At 55.4% G+C, this 17621-nt stretch overlaps 2 protein-coding genes across 2 annotated transcripts; one reads left to right on the top strand and one right to left on the bottom strand.

Moving 5' to 3' along the window:
• Positions 1–1041: 1041 nt before the first annotated feature.
• On the bottom strand, positions 1042–10608 carry RPL3L (ribosomal protein L3 like). Its single transcript, XM_044452518.1, has 10 exons — positions 10383–10608; positions 7711–7903; positions 6098–6266; positions 5199–5334; positions 4356–4542; positions 3847–4007; positions 3305–3406; positions 2871–2966; positions 2077–2196; positions 1042–1198 (listed from the first exon to the last, which is right to left on the bottom strand). Exons 1-10 carry the CDS (start codon positions 10383–10385, stop codon positions 1142–1144), a joined length of 1224 nt encoding a protein of 407 aa, XP_044308453.1. The 5' UTR covers positions 10386–10608; the 3' UTR covers positions 1042–1141.
• A 1469-nt stretch (positions 10609–12077) lies between these two features.
• Positions 12078–17187, top strand: NDUFB10 (NADH:ubiquinone oxidoreductase subunit B10). Its single transcript, XM_044452520.1, has 4 exons — positions 12078–12305; positions 13110–13248; positions 15472–15611; positions 16914–17187. Exons 1-4 carry the CDS (start codon positions 12158–12160, stop codon positions 17018–17020), a joined length of 534 nt encoding a protein of 177 aa, XP_044308455.1. The 5' UTR covers positions 12078–12157; the 3' UTR covers positions 17021–17187.
• Positions 17188–17621: the final 434 nt, after the last annotated feature.

Below are 17621 nucleotides of genomic sequence, written 5' to 3'. Positions count from 1 at the left end.
TCAGGACAGAGTCAGGCCGCTTCGAAGCCAATTTTGCTGTCACACCTTCCTCCAAGACGAGTCTCCTTGTGCGGCTTCCATATCTGAGATCTCTACAGGGTTAGAGTTCCCAAAATTCTTTCACTGAGCGTCCGGACAGTTAACGTGGGCTTAGAACTAGTCCAAATTGATAGCACACATATTAAGAAGGGCAGTGTAAATGCCAGTTTATGCCTGTTGAAGCTTCCGCATAAACAGCCACCTCCTCTAATAGGCGGACAGCTCTGTCCATCTTCAGATGGGTGCTGCTCCCTGGCAGACAGCTTCTGGCACTTCCGGACAAAATACATTGTGCACTATCCTGTCCTTTCCTCCTTCGTGCGCTTTCTGCAATAAGTAAAAAAGCTCAGGAGACTTACAGGTCAAAGATGATGCTGTTTAGACACCCCTTTTGGCCCCTGTAAAATTCTGTGAATGAGGCAATAAAGCCTTGGCTGCAAGGACCCAGGGCTCATGGCTCAAAAAAGCATAATCAAACTAAAATTCAGGACAGCCTTTATAAAACCCAGTATTTCTGAAAACTCTAATTGTGACATGCTGCTCCCTTCCTGTAGATATTATCATACAGGGACTCCAGAAGATGTGCTGCAATCTGCATTCTCACTGTTTCCATTTTAAAAAAACTTGCGAAAGAGATCTCACTGTGGACATGGAAGATGTGTCCTAATTCCCAGTAATGTTACCTGAAACAACCTCAGAAGAAAACAACTGGATCAAAAGCAATCCATGGGTCTAACACAGCAGGTCGGGTGCAGGTTGGCTGGCTTGCCCTCTTCCTGGAAAGAGCTCATTTTAAATGGGGGAAGATACAGGCTGAAGTCACCATCCAAATTTAGATGGGCAAACTCCCCTCTCCTGTAAAGACCCGAGATTAAAATAGTCCCCTGAGGTTCCCCTGGCCAAATACTGGCCCACTTCCTTTATCAACTTGCTTTAAATGCAAATGCTGCAGAAGTTGAGAGGCTGTTGGCAGCAACTCCATTTCAAGTACAAATCACTGAATTGCAGGTTCATCTTGTTTATTGCTGTTCGCAGAGCAAACAAAGCAGGGACAATTCTGGGCTGAGCGAGAACTTGGAGATGCCCTCCCGGAAGAGGCCCTTTACAACTCCTCCTGGGGTTCCTGCTTGCCCTTCAGCAGATGCTTCTTCTGTGGGCCCTGAAATGGAAGGACAAAGAAGTGGCACAGAAACGGCAGTTCGTGTCGCGCATGCGCACAGGCGGCACAGAAAGGCATGCCTACGCTCTGGGTGTTTGCTCTGTCTCCGCGAGGAATGGGAGGGCTATGAGAGAGACACGGGGTGGCCTCAGACCAGGGGTTCAGGTTCCAGGCAACGTGGCTGCTTCGTGTGGAGAGTCGGCCTGGGAATCCGCAACCCAGAATGCGCAGGGTGCACCTCTTGCGCCGATGAAAGGGCTCGCAGTGCCACAAGCAGCGGGAGGAGAAGACAGAAGTGGAGTGCTGCTACACAGTGCTGAGGCCTTGTGTGCTCAGGCGGCCCTTCCATGGCCCCCCTTCGCCCCCCCTGGAGAAAAGGGCCACGTGATCAGCTCTCTCCCAAGGTGAGGGCAGTCACACCGGCTCTGTGCAGGTGCTGACGACTCGCCTTCTGCCTCATGGTGTACCTGTCCCCACTCCTGTCTCGGAAGAACTGAGGAGGACGGGAGGAGCCCGTGAAGAGCCCAGCCAGGCCGCACAGGCCCAGGAGGGCCCCTCGAGTCTGGCACTGGGAGGCCACGCAGGGGCACGGACATCGCCCTCCGTCCATCTTGCGCCGAGAGGCATCCAGCTCCAGACGCTCCCCCTTCACCACGCCTGAATCACCCGTAACAGGCGCTATCCCCAAGCACACCTGCGGCCATACAGTTCTGGGGAAAAGCGCAAAGTGTTACGTTGTGCGATAAAGGCCAGGGGGTGCGGATGTGGACATTTTGGCTGGGCCTGTTGCTGTACCCCACATGGCCTGCTATGGGTTGTTCCTTCCCAAAGGGATTTTGCCTGCATTGCACTTGACAGCCAATGTGGGGAAAACTCACCATGAACGCTCGCTTTTCTTGGGCAGTTTGGAAATGGCCATGGCCAAACTTGGAGGTCGTGTCAATGAATTTCAGCTCCACCGGCTCCAGGGCCTTCCGGCTCGTGTGCACCAGAAGAGACTGGAGGAGGGGAAAGGGCTGCGTGAGGGAACGAGCGCTGGCGAGATGGCGGTATGTGCAACGAGCCGTCTGCAGAGCACGGGGGCGCATCCGCGGGGCGGGCCGCAGAAGAGCCCTCGCTGCCACCCCTCCAGCTGGGAGTCGCAGCTCTGCAGTGCTCAGGCGGAGAGCAGCTGGGGAACGGCCACAGGCGCTTCTCAACATCCTCGCCAAATTACAGATCCCAGAATCCCCATGAGATGCAGGATGCTTTTCACAAGAAAGGGCAGAACCTCCGCTCCACTCAGCCGCCTTAGCTAGCTCACAGACCCCCGGCCAGGCCAGGAGGACCCAAATTTATCGCTGCCGTCGCCCTTAAAATAAGTGTTATGCCTGCCCTCTGGGCACTCGGGGCACCATGCCAGAGGCACCGGTGCAGCGGCCCGTGGAACCACCCGGTCTTGTTCGGGTCCTGCAAGGTCGGCCGGCACTATTCCTCCTCTGCGGCTCCGGCTGAGCGAGGGCGGCTCGGGCGGCTCGGGCCAGCGGAGGAGTTCATGACGGGAAATTGAGGGTGCGGCAGGCCTGAGCACCCACCGGCTCCCAGGTTCGAGGTGGGCAAGCGGCATCAAGCCAGCCCCTCAGACCAGCAGGCCCTTCCCCTGCATGGCCCCAGCCTCTGCTGAAGGCCTCACCTTCCGAAGGGTGAGCACCCGCCTCTTGGTGCCCACCACACAGCCCTTCACCATCACAAAGTCGTTGTTGACTTCTCCGTAGTGCGGGAATCCGCCCTGTGGGCAGAAAGGCAAGTGAAGGCCGAGAAAGGAGAGCAGGCAGAACGCGACGGTCCTCACCTCGGGGCCGCCACCTGCGCTGGAGTGCAATCCCCATCATCCCCAGCCAGGGACGCCAGTGGCATCCTGAGGGGCACAGCCTGGCACTGCAGCCCCGCTGCTCAGCCTCTGGCCCCCCGATTCCCCAAGCCAAGGCCAGCCGGGCTCCCCTGCAGTCCCTCTCGCAAGGAACGAAAGCCTTGCGGGTGGCGAGGGACAGAGCTCAGGGCAGGCAGCCATGGTGCCGGCGGGCAGCCAGGGGGCCCCACGCCTCCCTCCCGCTCTTGCTCTCTCACCAAGGGGGTGATGGTTTTCTCAGTCGTGTCGTACGTGGTGGATGCATTGTTCTTCACCACTTTGCCGTCCTCTACGTGGACCCCGTGGCCAATGCGGTAAATCTACAGGAAACAGATGAGAGCGAGCTGTGCCCGCAGCGCACTGAAGAGTGCGAGAGTCCCAGCATTAACTCGGGGGCCAAAGCCAGCCCGGGCCATGGCGAGCTCAACCCCGCTCTGGCTGCCAGGGAGCCGCTTCCCGGGAACTGCTCCTGCGTGGGCGCAAAGCCGAGAGAACCCCAACGACTGACAGCCAGCACGGAAGTGGGCACGACCCTGCGCAGAATGGGGGGGTGCCACATCTGGCCGTGGCGTGACCGATGAGCAAGTGCAGATGGGGGAGAGATGGGCCCCAAAGAGCTCGGCCGGCGGCCTCGTCGCGCCCCGCGCTGCTCTGGCGGGCCTGCCCAAGAGCCTCCCCCACCGGCACGCGGCCTCCTTGGGGCCGGGCCCCTTCTGGGGAACGGGGGGGCTCTGCAGAGGGAGAGCGGCAGGCGCCCTACTTTCTTGTTGAGCTCCGTGCGGTGGTGGTAGCCCTTCTGGCCAGCCCGGGCGATGGAGTAGCCCACCCGGGCAGGGTGCCAGGCCCCGATGCAGGCCACCTTGCGCAGCCCCTTGTGTGTTTTTCTCGGGAGCTTCTTGGCGTGCCACCGGCTGGTCACTCCTGCATAAGAAAGGCCCGTGGTAAGCGAGGGAGGGAGGGAGGCAGCCTGTTCTCCAAGCCGAGCCGAGCCGAGGCAGCCGGGATCAGCCTTCCCCGGCCTGGCGCCCTTTGGATGCATTGGCTGCTAGCCAGGAACGTCGGGAGCTGCAGTCCCGTGCGCCCAGCGGACGCCAGGCTGGGGAAGCAGCCTTTCCCAAGGGTGCTGGCCGGCCAGGCTCTCTGCGCCTGACGGTGCCCCTTGAGCCCCTTGGCTCCCATCTTTCCTCCACCCCCACCAGTGGCATGCCAGCTCCGCTCCCACGGCCACCAGCCCAGCGTCTATGCCGGGGGCCACCCTCGCCCTCCTACCTTTCATCCCATGCCCTTTGGTGACCCCGATGACATCGATCATCTCGTTCTGGCTGAAGACGCTGTGCACGGAGACCTGCTTCTCCAGCCGCTCGCGAGCCCAGTCGGCCTTCTCCGCCACGGTGCCGCCGTTCAGCTGGATCTCCATGAGGTGGGCTTTCTTCTGGCGCAGCGGAAGCAGCTTCATCTGCAGCCAAGGGGCGCAGCGTGACCCGGCGCCCAGCCGCTGCACGCTCGGGCCAGCACACGTGCCCCAGCCTGGCCCCAGCCGCTGTGAGAGTGGGGGCCTGGATGTGCCCAAAAGAGCCCCCGCCCTTCCCAGGGACCTCATCCTGCCGGGGGCTGCGGGGCCTGCCAGAAGTGCTGGAGACTCAGGTCAGCCTCTCGGAGACAAAGCGCTGATACAGGTGCGGCGGAGTCCGCCGCCCAGGTGGCACGCTGAGCGGGGGAGCCTGGGTCTAATTAGCCCAGACAAGAACCGGAAGGCCTCGGTGGGCTGTCTGCACCCACCCACGTGCACTGCCCTCCGGCTCCTTCCGCAGGCAGCCACATGTTGGGGCCTGCAGGCCCGCTTGGCAAAAGTGGCCCATTGCTGCGATGCCGGATGCTCCGGAGCTGGTCTTGTCCCCGCACCCTTTCCTCGCAGATCAAGGCAAGAAGCAACTCGCTAGCATCTTTTTACATCGAAACTGGCCAGCCAGGCCGGCTTTGTGAGACAAAACCAGGGCTGTATAGAGTGTAGGGTTTCTTTAACTCCTGCTATTAAGGAGATAAGCTCGCACCAAGATGCTGACCCGGCCGACCCCTTCCCTCCCAGCACGAAGACCGCTGGGCAGCGCTTACCTGGGTGTGCGCAATGACACGAATGATCTTGCAGTACTTCTTCATGGCTGCGAAGTCTTTCTCCAGCTGCTTCTTCCCGGCCTCATCCTGCCATTTCTTGCAGTACTTGGTGAACGCCTTCTTCTTGCTCTTGTGCCTGAAAGAAAGAGGCATTTTCCCTCACGGGCACATTTCCAACATCAGCTGCCCAGTGGGGAAGCAGGAGGCGGCAAAGAACGGAGTGGCCTGCCCCCTGCTGGCAGGAAATGAACGGGAAGCAGGGCTGCCCCACCAGGACCTCCTGGGGCGGATCTGCTTCCTTCCCCGTTCCTTCTTCCTTCTCAAGGGGGAGGGCTTGTCTTGTTTGCTCATTAATAAGCCAAGCAATAAGCTACTTCAGGAACGCTGTTTTATTTTTTGCTGAGGAGTGGCATAAAAATGCTCAAGAAAAATAAGCAAGGAATTAGCAAACAAGTTGCCAGTAAATTGAGGGAAAAAACACAAGTTTCCCCCTTGAAACTCAGCTTGGGACCAGGGACCTAAAGGGCCACGCCTCCCGCACGGGCCTGCCCAGCGGCTCAGGTCAGCTGCAGAAGGCCTTCCTGGCGTCCCCTCGCCATCCGAAGCTGCATCTGCATGGCGCCAACCTCAGACGGAGGGGCTGGCACCGTAACTAGGTCTCTTTGGGACAAATTGGGAAGGAGCCCCAAGCTTTGGGGAACCGTGTGTGCTTTGTGTTTACATAATCCACAGGACCCAATTATTTTATTCAGCTCTGCAAGGCACAAGAAAGCATCTGACGCAGCAAACCTCCAACCAGAGAAGATTTCTCCGATGGACCCTTGGGTGGCAGACTAGGCGTTTTTCCATGCAGGCCAAGCTCTGCTTCGCCCTCAGTCTCTCCCGCGGATCTCGCTCACCAGTTCTTGTAGAAGCGCCTCCTGCACTCGTCACTGATGTGCTCTGCAAAAATGGTCTTGAAGTTCCTCAGCCCCCGTGGTGTCTCAATGTACCCCACCACACCAACAAGCACCAGGGGCGGCGTCTCTATGACGGTGACTGCTTCTACCTCCTCTCTTTTAGAAACCTCTGAAAGTGAAAGGAACGCACCCAAGCACACTTGGCAACACGTTCATCAGCAAAATGGCCAGAGCTGCCCAGGGTTATACAGTGGGGAGCAGAGACGTGCTCCAGCTCCGGGGTCCAGCTGGATTTGGAAAGTTCTAACACTTTTAATAACTATTTGTATGGCTTACAGGAGAGCAGCAGAGACAGTTCAGTTCAGTTCAAGGAAATAACAAACACAAATATATCAGCCAGTTCCAATACAGCATGTGTTTTTGTTAAGAAGCCGTTTGATGTGTCACTACCAAAAGGGCCTTCACAGGTAGATTATTCCATTAGTTTGTTTTTTTGTATGGTAAGACCATGCCAGATCGGACCAAAGGCCCTTCCAGTCTGGCACACACGGTGGCAAGCCAGCTGCCCACGGCTCCCTCCAGCAGGAGGGGTGCAGCACCCCCGCCACGGGGGTCTGCAGGCGCGCCACCCGCCTCTGCTGCAGGAGGGAGCCCACGGCCAGCGAGGCGAGCAGCCCCGGCAGCCCCTCCCTCAAGAATCCGTCCGTCCGGACTGGCGGCCATCACCACTTCCCGCACCAGAGAAGTCCATCGTTTAACCATGTGTTGTGTGACGAAGGGATTCCTCCGTCTGTCCCAGGCCTCCCACCCCTCAGCTTCCTGGGTGACCCCTTTGGGTCCAGGCGTGATGGGAGAGGGAGAGGAATCTCTCCCTGCCCCTTTCTCCTCACCACACGTTATTTTCAGCACCTCCCTCACGCCTCACCTTCCTCGCCTTTTTGCTAAGCTGAACAGTCCCAGTTGATACGGTCCCCTGATCATTTCCATCGGACTTCTCTGCACTTTTCCAAACTCAACTGGATGGGATCCATTTCATATGAACAGAAGAACTTCCCAAGTCCATCTATCACAGAGACCAAATCAGCGCTCTGGGGTTCCCCAGAAAGCCCAGGCCCCATTTCCCTGGCCTCACCTCCTCTTCCCCAATTTGGAAGTTTCCTAGCTCTTGTGCATTTTGTTCCCTTCTCTAAAAAGTCGACAGGCCTCTTCTAAAGGCCCATTGCTGGCAGCTAGAGCTTTAAGCTAAAATTTGCTGGCATTCTGGGAGTTTGGGCCCTGTCCCTTATTCCTTTAGCTGCACCCCCCGCCCCACATATCTTCTCAGAGGTGGAATGCAGCCCCAGGCTGAAAGAGGATCCGCACTTCCATTGCCTAATCATTTCGGCAGCTGCTCTCTGGAATGCCAGGCAGACTTCTTCCACATTACCTTCTGCTGCCTGACCCTTTTAACTGTCAGGTAGCTAATGTGGGAACTTTGGCATGATGAAAAGCAGGCGTCCTTCCAATTCCCACAAACCGAGTATAGTCAAAAGATGGCAAGTTCTTCACTTCCTGCCTGCACCAAAAGGCTCCCCTCTCTTGGGGAAGCACACATCCAAACATTCGCGACGTACTTAGCCCTGGCCTGTGGATTTCCCGCAAGATGTGAGTCATGCCAGCTTTATAACCCAGGAAGGCAGTCAGGTGGACAGGCTTGCTAGGGTCGTCTTTGGGCCACGTCTTCACCTTCCCTCGGTGACGGCGGCTCCTCTTGTGCGGAAGGAAGCCCAGGTGGCCATGCCTGGGGGCAGAAAACTTGCGATGGGACTGGAAGGAGCACAAAAAGAGAGCGCAAGTTACTCCTATGTTCCACTCTCCCAGACTTATATTTACCAAGAGCCTCCTATGCCCCTTATGGGAAGGACATCTTGGTGCTAGAACTTCTTCAGAAGGTCTCAGAGATAAGAAGGATGTGTCTTTGCTTGGGATTTCGGCAAGCAATTGCCAACGCAAACTCCCGCGGCCTGGCTGGATCGGTGTGTTGACTCCACATCAAACTGCTGAATCCTGTCGGCTTACTGGTCCAGCTCAGGGGGAGCTGAGCTGTCGTGGGGATGGGCCACCTGGTTTGATGCCGGAGTGCCTTTTTCATGCAGAAGCTCCCACGTGCGGAGTACTGTGTCCTGCTCGGATCACACAGTGCCTTGCAGGCTTTGGAAGGGAGAAGAAAAGGGCAACAAAAATAATCAAGAGCCTGGAGAAACTCCCCTACAGGGGAATGGCCAGTGTCTGGGGAGGCCTAGCTTAGAAAAAAGGCAAGCAAAAGGCATGGTAGTTGTACAGAATGAAGACGCTGTGAAGAAAGTGGATAGGGAGAACAATCTGCTCTCATACTAGAACCGGCAACCATCCCATGATGTTGAATAGCGGGAGATTCAGGGCTGATTCATAAGGCGCAGACCTACAGTGCGCGGTGCAGGCCGTTGCCTGAGCAGGACTGTGGCGCTCGTGCGCTGCCTGTGGGCTTTGCCCAGGCAGCCGGGTGGCTCCGGCGTGGACAGAGTGCCAGAAATGAGGGACCCTCCTAGCATAGTGGCTGGAAGGGGCCAAGGCAGCCATGGGTCCAGCCCCCTGCTTTTGGGGGCCGCCGGCTCACACCACCCCATTCCAACTCGCACCCTGCACGGGGCCTGGGGCTTCCAGGGGCAGCCGGGAGAAGGAAGCAGGCTGCTCCCAGGCAAGGTTCGTCCTTATTTATTTATTTATTCTTTATTAAAACATTTCTATGCTGCCCCATTCGCCAAAGCCTCGGGGCGACTCAACATTAAGTTAAAATACAAAAAAATAACAATATAAAATAAGTCGCCCTGGCCAGATAAAATCAAATAATATTAACAATTAAAATGACACTTAAATAAAAAGGTCTTCACCTGGCGCCGAAAAACAAATAACGACGGCGCCAGGCGGACCTCTCTGGGGAGCGCATTCCATAACTTAGGCGCCACCACAGAGAAAGCCCTCCTCTGAGTACCCACCCTCCTAATTTCTTTCACGGAGGGTTCCCGGAGAAGGGCCTCTCCCGCAGATCTCAGGGGGCGGGTGGGCATATATGGATGCAAGCGCTCCTTCAGGTAACCAGGACTCTTCCATGGACTCGCTCTGCCCCGTCCCTGGAGTTTTCTGGGGACAGGGTGCCTCAGTGTCACCGCCTTCCTCTCAGGCCATCCCTGTGCTCTCCTACCGCTTCCTCTATCCTTTTTCATACTGCAGGGAATCTGTTACGGAACAAAAGGTGGAGTGGCTGCTCCTCCTCCCTGTCCTGGAGAGGGGAATACCTGGCTGGAGCACTTCCTCTCTGAGCACGTGGTGACAGTGCTGACTTTGTTAGTCTTTTAATGCCACATATCAAAAGCTGCCAGGCAAAGCACCACCTCGCTTTAGAAGCACTATTATGGCCCTGGGACGCTTACAGGCTCCCACTCCAGTATTGTTAGTGTTTACTGCGACATGGGTGATTGCGTGGTGTTTCTCCCCAGTGTATAACGATCCCATTTTTTGCGACAGGCGAGAATTTGGAGAAGCCTTTTAAAATGTTCATTAGTATACTGGAGTTGCCTTCCTTCAGGTTTCAGCTTCTCATGCTTGAGCTCTAGAAGTCTGAATGGACAAGGGAAAGAACGGGGAACCTGCCCCGGGGACCAAGAGGCCGGTGCAGCCAGGCAGGTCCGCTCGAACTGCTGGGGGAGACAAGCAAGCACTGGCATTTTCCGCGCAAGACCCCACCTTGGACAAAGTGATGCCCGCCTGCTGGAGCAACGGTGCATGGGGGTGTTTCTAAGCCCTTCTTCCCCACCAGCCCTGGCGAAAATCAAAAGCAAACGGGCAACGCACACACTGCCCTCGTCATCCCGGGGAAAAGGCTCTGAGCCGCTGGCGTCAGTTGTGATGGGGGAACGGGCCCGAGTGCAAGTCCTGCCTGGACGACGCCCAGCCCCTGTGCCCGGCCCCGGCCAGTCAGCGAAAAGTGCCCCCGAGGCCCACCGCCACTTGCCCCAGCTGCAGGGCCGGCACTCGCAGGGCAGACGGGCAGCGGAGAGGCGTGGCTGACGGCAGGCGGCCATCCTAGCGAGGGTGTTCCGGGCGCCTCTGAGAGCCCCCGTGAACGGCGTGTGGCTCAGCATGTGCTCCGCATGGTAAATTGCCCACACAGAAGTGCCAGGAGGTCGGTGCCCACCATGGATCCCCCGCCGCAAAGCAACCGAGTCGCCCGCCCGCCCGCCCAACCAGTCAGACAGCAAGTCGGTACCATAATCAGACGTCTTCAGCCCAGGCTGGCAGCGAGGAAAGAGGCTCCAGCAAGCACTTCAGTCCCCTAATGCCAAAGATGCTTCTCAGCCCAAGACATAAATTTAGCAGCTGCCTTCACTCTGATGCTATATTCATTTCATGCCCAGGCAAACTGACAGCAGTCGCAGAGCGACGAAAGGTCACTCTCGAGGCCGGAGTCTCAGTTTACTGCAAGCCCCGCCCCTCCCAAAGGCAAGAGTGTGTCCACGGGCGGTCACCATCTCCGCCTGGATCAAGGGAAGGGGCAAACTCTGCCCTCGCTGCCCCGCGGGACCCAGCCCTGTGCTGGGGAAGATCGCCTCCCCGCAGGAACCGCGTTTCCGCACGGGTGGCTCCGGCACCGTTCCACATCTGCGCACACAGGGCAGGACCAGGAGGTCTGGGCGCATCTTTGGGCTTGAGTGAACGCCCCATGGAAGGATTCATGTCTCGTGAAGAAGCCCCACATGTGAACATGCAGCTGTCCCTTCGTGGCATGCGTGGGCAGCCCACAGCAGCAAGAGAACCGGGTCCATGCGTGCCGCCACTCTCCCTCCGTGGGCCCCTCCCAGGCTCTCAGGCCTGCCAGGAGCAAGGGCCCCCCCGGCTGGCTCTCCCTTTCTTCCGCTGCCTCGCGGGCCAGGTGCGCAGTGTGGTGTCTCCCGCCCCACACCCACAACTCCGCTGTGGCTGCCCCCTGCCAGCGGGTGATCCTGCCGGCATGCCAGGCTGGAAGCACATCTGGCCCACAGCCACAGGGCAGCTCCCCTGCTGCACAGGCCGCCCCGTGCGCCTCTCTGCAGCCCTCGTCTGGCTCTCCTGCACCGCCGAACGCAGGAGAAGGCGATCGATCGGGGTGCAGACTGGTGCGCCCTGGGACTGGCATGCGGGCAGTTACAGGGCTTTCTTGTCTAAACCTAAGCGGGATTATGCCTTTACTTGACCTCTCCAGTTGCGCTCTGCCCACAGTGCTTCGCTGTGGTGTGGCACAGAAGCGGCATGGGAGCTTGCGAAATGTAATAAAACTCAAACCGGTCGTCTGATTTGCTCTCGCCGATCCGCATTTCCCTGGCACGCAGTGTCCCCTGCGCCTGTGCTGGGTTGCGCCAGGCACTTCTTCCATCCCAGGAAGCTGGGCACAGCTGAAGGGAGGCGAGCCGGGGAAGCCCAGCGGGCTTCACGCCCCGTGTTCTCGCTCGACGAAGGCGCATCACGCCCCGCACGTTTGCAAAACTGAATGAAGTCCACCCGAGGGAGCCCGGAGCGCGGAGAGCCACGAACAACGATAAACGGCTCGGTGGGGCATTTCTGCCCAGCGGTTTCCAACAGGTCTGGCTGCTGCTAAAACTGTTTTGACCGTCGACGTGCTAGAAAGTTCAGTACTGCACAACTGTACTGCTGTAACGGTGCCCCAGGGCCGCGTTTCCATGAATTGTGGCAAACCGCGCAGGGCGTGCCCTGGAGGAGGGCGCCTGCCACCTGAACTACATCCCCCAGCCTTCCCCGGGAATACATTGAAAAAAGGGAGAGAGAGAGAGAGAGAGAGAGAGAGCGAGAGCGCGCGCGAGCGAGCGAGCAGCACCGCGCGCTCCGCCCTGGAGGCCTTCGTAGCACCCTCGCCTCCCGTCATGCAGCGCGCGCTCCGCCACTTGCTGCGCATGCGCCCTCCATTTTTGTCCCGACCCGGTGCTCTGGTTGCGGGCTGCCATTTTGTCCTGCTGCGCGCTCGCACGGGCTGCTGCTACCCGCGCGGAGATGCCTGAAAAGCCAGACCGCGACGTGTACCGCGAGCCGCCGCAGCGCACGCCGGCGCCGAACCCCCAGACGAGCATCCCCAACCCGCTCGACCTTCTCGATAAGATCTTTTACTACACGGTGGACAAGCCGGTCACGGCCTGGAGGGGTGAGGCGGGGCGAAGCCGTAGGGGGCGGGGCCAAAGGGGCTAAGACGAGAGGCGAGGCTGCTGGCAAGGGCTTCTGGGAGTTGCTGCCCAGCATCTGTTGGACCACCTGTTCCTTTTCCAGCTGAGTGCTGAACGCTCACAGATTGAGTGGCCCCAGATCCTTTGGACTACAAGCTCTTGTCTCTGGCCGTTGCTTATTCTGGGTGAGGCGGATGGTCATTGGAGTGCGCAGTAGCGGCAGGCCACTCCAGACTGGAGTAGGGTTTGATAAATGGGGCAGCGGAGGTAGGTTGGGGAGAGAGGTTGGAAGGGCTGTAGTTCCCTTTTAGAACTCTCTTGCTTCTTATGCAAAGAACTGGTATATTGTGTTGTCTGCTGTTCCAGCAGTCAAAGCGATGGACATTCTTATTACTATACTGCATATCTCTCCTGCCTTTTCCCCTCTGGTGAAGAACCAAGGTGGCTTATGTAGTCCTGCTTTCCGTTTTTATCCTCACAGCAACCATCCTGTGAGGTGGGTCTAGGCTGAGAGCCTGGGGCAGGCCCAAAGCCACCCAAAGGACGACTCAATGGCTGAGTGGGCACTAAAACATAGATCTCTCATGATAGTATTGTTTTTAGGAGATTCGTTTACTTTTCCGGGTAAGTAAAGCAAGCTGTCTGAAGGCTGGAGGGACCATAATTGTCCTTTGCCAAGAATCTTGCATTTTCACATCCAGGTTGAATTTGCCATTTGTTCTTACTGCTTTAAAGTCCTCTCTGCGGTGTATCATAAAAAGTGTCTGAATGTTTCATTTCTGCAGAATGGATCGAACGGCAGCATGAAAAGAACAGAATTTATTATTATCACCAGAATTTCCGCCGTGTGCCAGACCTTACAGAATGCATGGAGGATGATATCTTGTGCATCTATGAGGCAGAGATGCAGTGGGAAAGAGATTAGTATGTCTGTCTTTCTGCACTTGTTTGCTTCCAGCTGATATTTTGTGGAAGGGGTGAGGGGTACTGCCTTGTCCTCCTGTTTAAATGGCTTAGCAGCAGTACACTCTCTCCAGAAGTGGGAATATTACAGCATCATACTGTAGCTACTACTTTACAGTTGCACGTACTCGGTTCTCTGCCCTGCTAAACATATCCAGTGAGACAGGTTGCAGAAAAGCAAGATTCCGTGGTTGCTTTCCCTAGTCATCTTGCTATCTAGTTTTATTTATTTATTACAGGCATTTGTATCCCGTCCTATCGCCAAGCGCTCAGGACGGCTTGCAAAATATAAAAGTACAATATATTGTTGATTCAGTGCTGGAATTGCTACCTGGGTTGGTTTTGCTTTTGTTGATTGTATTGGGTTTTCAGGATAGATCTGCTAGAAAGTTGTTACGACTTGCCAGCTGAAGAGGCAAACTTTGAAACTCCTGCAAGAGCTGCATAGAACAAAGTCCTGTTGGGAGCTTAGAGCTGTGACTTGCTCTTGAGCTGATTGCAGGACCATATTTTGAGCAAGGGAAAAGGAAGAATCCGAGCGGGAGATTCTAGGCTCCTCTCAGTGCTGTATTCGAGTTGTTGCTTTTCCAAAAGGAAGGCTAATGCTTGTGCTTAGAAACATGGAAAAAACATGCAGGCATTATTCTTCCCATCTGATCAGTCAGTCGCCCTGTTCCCATAGGCAAGGATTGACAGGAGGAATCTGAAAGCACTGCAAGGACAGATGCTCCTGTGCGGTTACGGGGGATTATGTGGGCAAGCGGATAGCTCCAGTGCCTTCATGGAAATGGTGAAGCAGAGGGCTACAAGTTCCGGGCATGAGAGAGGTTCTGGGATGCAGTTTCAGGCATTAGGGAAAAAGTGAGTTGGCCCAGGGAACCCGTGAGAAATGGAGATGGAGGAGCCAAGGCACCAGAGGGGATGGGTTAGGATGTAAGAATGGGTAAAGAGAAGCAAGGCTATGGAGGGTTTTAGAAGTAAGGACGAAAAACCTATGCGTGATCCAAGAACAGATGGGAAACCAATGCAGGGATTTGAAGAGGGGTATCAGTAGGGGTGATTGGGTAAAAATAATGACACAATTCTCTAGTTGCGGGTGCACCAGAGTCCTACAGAGTGGCAGTAATGCCTCCCTTGAACTGGGCCTTTTAAGGCTGGAGGAGATTCCGAGAGGATCTGTTGGCGACATACAGGAATGTGAGGGTGTCACACGGAGGTGGGTCAAGGCCTGTTTTCCCCTATGGAGGAGGGCAGGACACATTCCAGTGGAGCAAAGCTCAGGGAGCCAAGGTTCCATTTGGATGCCAGGAAGCACTTCCTGCCAGATAGTACCCCTGCGGCAGTGGTGGTGAACCTATGGCTCACGGGCCACAGCAGGCACGCGGAACCCTATCTGTCGGCACGTGAACCAAGTCGCCCCAGCAGCCGAGCCGAGAACAGTGCACATAGGGGCCGTGCGCATGCTTCAAGAGGAGTAGCGGCGCCAGGTAATGATGCCATGAGCAGCAGCTCATTAGCCACGACTCATGACTGGCTTTTGCGTGGCAGGTCAGTGCACTGCCACATACTTGCTTGGACTGGCTATGAGTTTTAATACACTCATTTTTATTAACACAAGATTTTAGCTTTGAGTTTTCTTATGAAAAAATTGAAATTTAATATCTAAGATTTAGCAAAGAGATGTTCTAATTAAGGGACTGAGATTCTTTTAATGTGCTGTCCCCCGGCATATTTGAATCTGTAGCATCTCAGTACGCAAGTTTTATTGCAGTGTTGGCACTTTGCGATAAATACGTGGGTTTTGGGTTGCAGTTTGGGCACTCAGTCTCTACAAGGTTTGCCATCACTGTTCTAGGGTATGGAATGGGCTTCCCCTGGAGGTGGTGGAGGCCCCATCGGTTGAGGGTGCTCAAGGACAGGCTGGACGTGCACATGGTATAGGCATGTCGTGAGCAGAGCCAGCTGGAGCCGGGGGTCAGACTGGATGGCCCGGGAGGCCCCTTCTGACTCACTGTGTTTCTGTGTTGCTTTGTTTCTAATGACAAACATTAGACTGTGTGCTGCCATGTCTTCCCTTTCTGCTAAACTTCCTCCAGTGCAACATTCCTGTTTGGGGGTGGGCCTAAATAAATATATTGTAGCATAAAGTTTGTGTGTGCCTTCCTCCCACTTTTGTTTCCACAGCAAAGTCGATCAACAAATTGTGAAAATAATCCAGGACAGATTAGAGGCTTGCAAGCAACGGGAAGGGCCTAGCTTCCTGCAGAACTGTGCCGCGGAGCTGCAGCAGTTCAAAGACGTGAGCCAGGCGTACGAGAGCAGATGTGAGTCCAGCTTTGCCCGCCCCCCCCCCGCCCCCCGTTTCTTTGGCTGCAGGGCTGGCCCTGTGGGGCCAACACTGCTCCAGAGTAATGAGGCCAGCTAGTCTCGGGAAGCCCTTCCTTCAGGGCTGGGTGGGTAGCCCTGGATCTCATCATCCCAGAGGAAGCAGGCCCTCCAGTAGAAGCTGCCCCAGTCAGTCTCGAAAGAAAGGCAAGGCAGCAGTTGACCAGTGGGGGTGAAGAGGAAGTTCTGAACGGACGGCAGGATTTCCCGTTTTCCAGTCCTGCAGAAGTAGGTGCATCAAAGGCTAGGTCACATCCCCTGGAGGAGGGAAGAGTGGCTGGTCGGCAAGCTTCCCCCCCAAGCGGGGACTCTCCCCAGAAGGCTCTGTCAGCACGCCCTGGCCTCTGCTTGTCCATGTTGTTGTTGTTGTTGTTGTTGTTGTTGTTGTTATTATTACATTTCTATGCCGCCCCTTGCCGAAACCTCGGGGCGGCTTACAACATGATAAAATACATTGAAATACAATAGTACATAATAAATTACCATTAAATATAAAAATACAAAAAATACATTGATTTACAAATACAAAATTAAAATTATCAGTATAAAATAAAAATATAGGATGAGAAAGAGAAGGAAGAAGTAGTTGCCCAGGCCAGATCATATGTTTTAACAATTGAAATGATGTTTAAATAAAAAGGTCTTTACCTGGCGCCGAAAAACCAGTAACGACGGTGCCAGGCGGACCTCTTTGGGGAGTGAATTCCATAGGTTGGGCCCCACCGCAGAGAAAGCCCTCCTCCGGGTACTTACTCTCCTAATTTCTTTCATGGAGGGTTCCCGGAGAAGGGACTCTCCCGCAGATCTCAAAGGGCGGTCGGGCATATACGGACGTAAGCGCTCGTTCAGGTAGCCCGGACCCAAGCCGTTTAGGGCTTTGTAGGTCATAATCAACACCTTGAATTGGGCCCGGGCTTCAATGGGAAGCCAGTGAAGCTGACGGAGGACTGGACCATATGGTCTCCCAAGTTTAGCACAGCATCAGGCAGCACCTAACCTCTCCCTTCTGGGCAAAAGAGGAATGACTTCCTTAATTTTGTGGAATGAAGTCTCCATAGTGGAATGGAACTGGGTAAAGGCTTAATGCTGCTGAGAGCATTTACTTTTGAGTCCCCAGAAAAAGTGCCAAGCAAAGCACTCCTTCCAGTGAGTTTACCTGCTTGGGCCTTGCAGCTGTTGCAGCAGGTCCCAGCCTTCCTGATGCCTTTGCCAAAGTTGACTCATGGCTTTTTCTGCCTTAGATAGCGAACTGGGTGCCTACAGATCAGCACGCAAGTGTCTCATGAAGCAGAAGCACCGGATGATTGCAGAACACAAGGCCCAGGCAGCAGCCAAAAGCCAGGACTGAGCAGAACTTGCTCATCACAACTTAGGACTGGATTTCAAACAGCTGATGCATGCTTACTGTTTGATAGCACACCCAGTGGCAACACCTATGCTTTTCTCTCAAAATTGTAAAATAACATGGCAAACTTCAGCACCAATGTTGAAAAATAAACTTAAGACTTAAATGTCTTTCATATAGATACATGTGGGAGAACCAGAACCTATAGTGCTTTGGAAGGACCAGTGTTTGGCTATTTGCATAGCAGGCGTTACCTGAAGCTGATTCCCCAGCTATATACCAGCTCGTGGCTATTTGTGTGACATTCAAGGCCGCCTACATCAGTCTGTTAACTGATGATCTGTGGGAAGGAGTTTTCTTTCAGGCAGGCACCCAATATGATAGAAATGGGGGAAGTAGGAATTGTGCACTTTGAGCCTCCGGTTTGTGAAGAGCCGGGGCAGAGCAGGCCACACGCAGGAGAGCCGTGTCATCGTGGCGGAGCTTTGCAAGACCTTAGTTGACCTTTTTTCTTGTAGTAAGTACTACATCCACAAGGACTCAAGTTCTGGAATTAGCAGCTGGTGTGGCTTTTAAAAAGAATTAGACATCACCGGCTGGGTCC

This window comes from Varanus komodoensis, unplaced genomic scaffold (assembly GCF_004798865.1).
Source record: "Varanus komodoensis strain SLA01 unplaced genomic scaffold, ASM479886v1 scaffold73, whole genome shotgun sequence".
Taxonomy (NCBI): domain Eukaryota; kingdom Metazoa; phylum Chordata; class Lepidosauria; order Squamata; family Varanidae; genus Varanus; species Varanus komodoensis.
Note: the sequence above shows the minus strand (reverse complement) of the source record. Positions and strands in the feature narration are given on the sequence as shown.

What these genes read in the sequence shown, in the direction of transcription:
- NDUFB10 (XM_044452520.1), top strand. Translation starts at nt 12,158, where the DNA reads ATGCCTGAAAAGCCAGACCGCGACGTGTACCGCGAGCCGCCGCAGCGC. An exon ending in GCCGGTCACGGCCTGGAGGG is followed by an intron (nt 12,306 to 13,109) that starts GTGAGGCGGGGC and finishes TCATTTCTGCAG; the next exon opens with AATGGATCGAACGGCAGCAT. An exon ending in CCAGGCGTACGAGAGCAGAT is followed by an intron (nt 15,612 to 16,913) that starts GTGAGTCCAGCT and finishes TTTCTGCCTTAG; the next exon opens with ATAGCGAACTGGGTGCCTAC.
- RPL3L (XM_044452518.1), bottom strand. An exon ending in AGGCGCTTCTACAAGAACTG is followed by an intron (nt 5,335 to 6,097) that starts GTGAGCGAGATC and finishes TCTTTCTTTCAG; the next exon opens with GCACAAGAGCAAGAAGAAGG. An exon ending in AAGAAAAGCGAGCGTTCATG is followed by an intron (nt 1,199 to 2,076) that starts GTGAGTTTTCCC and finishes CTTCCATTTCAG; the next exon opens with GGCCCACAGAAGAAGCATCT.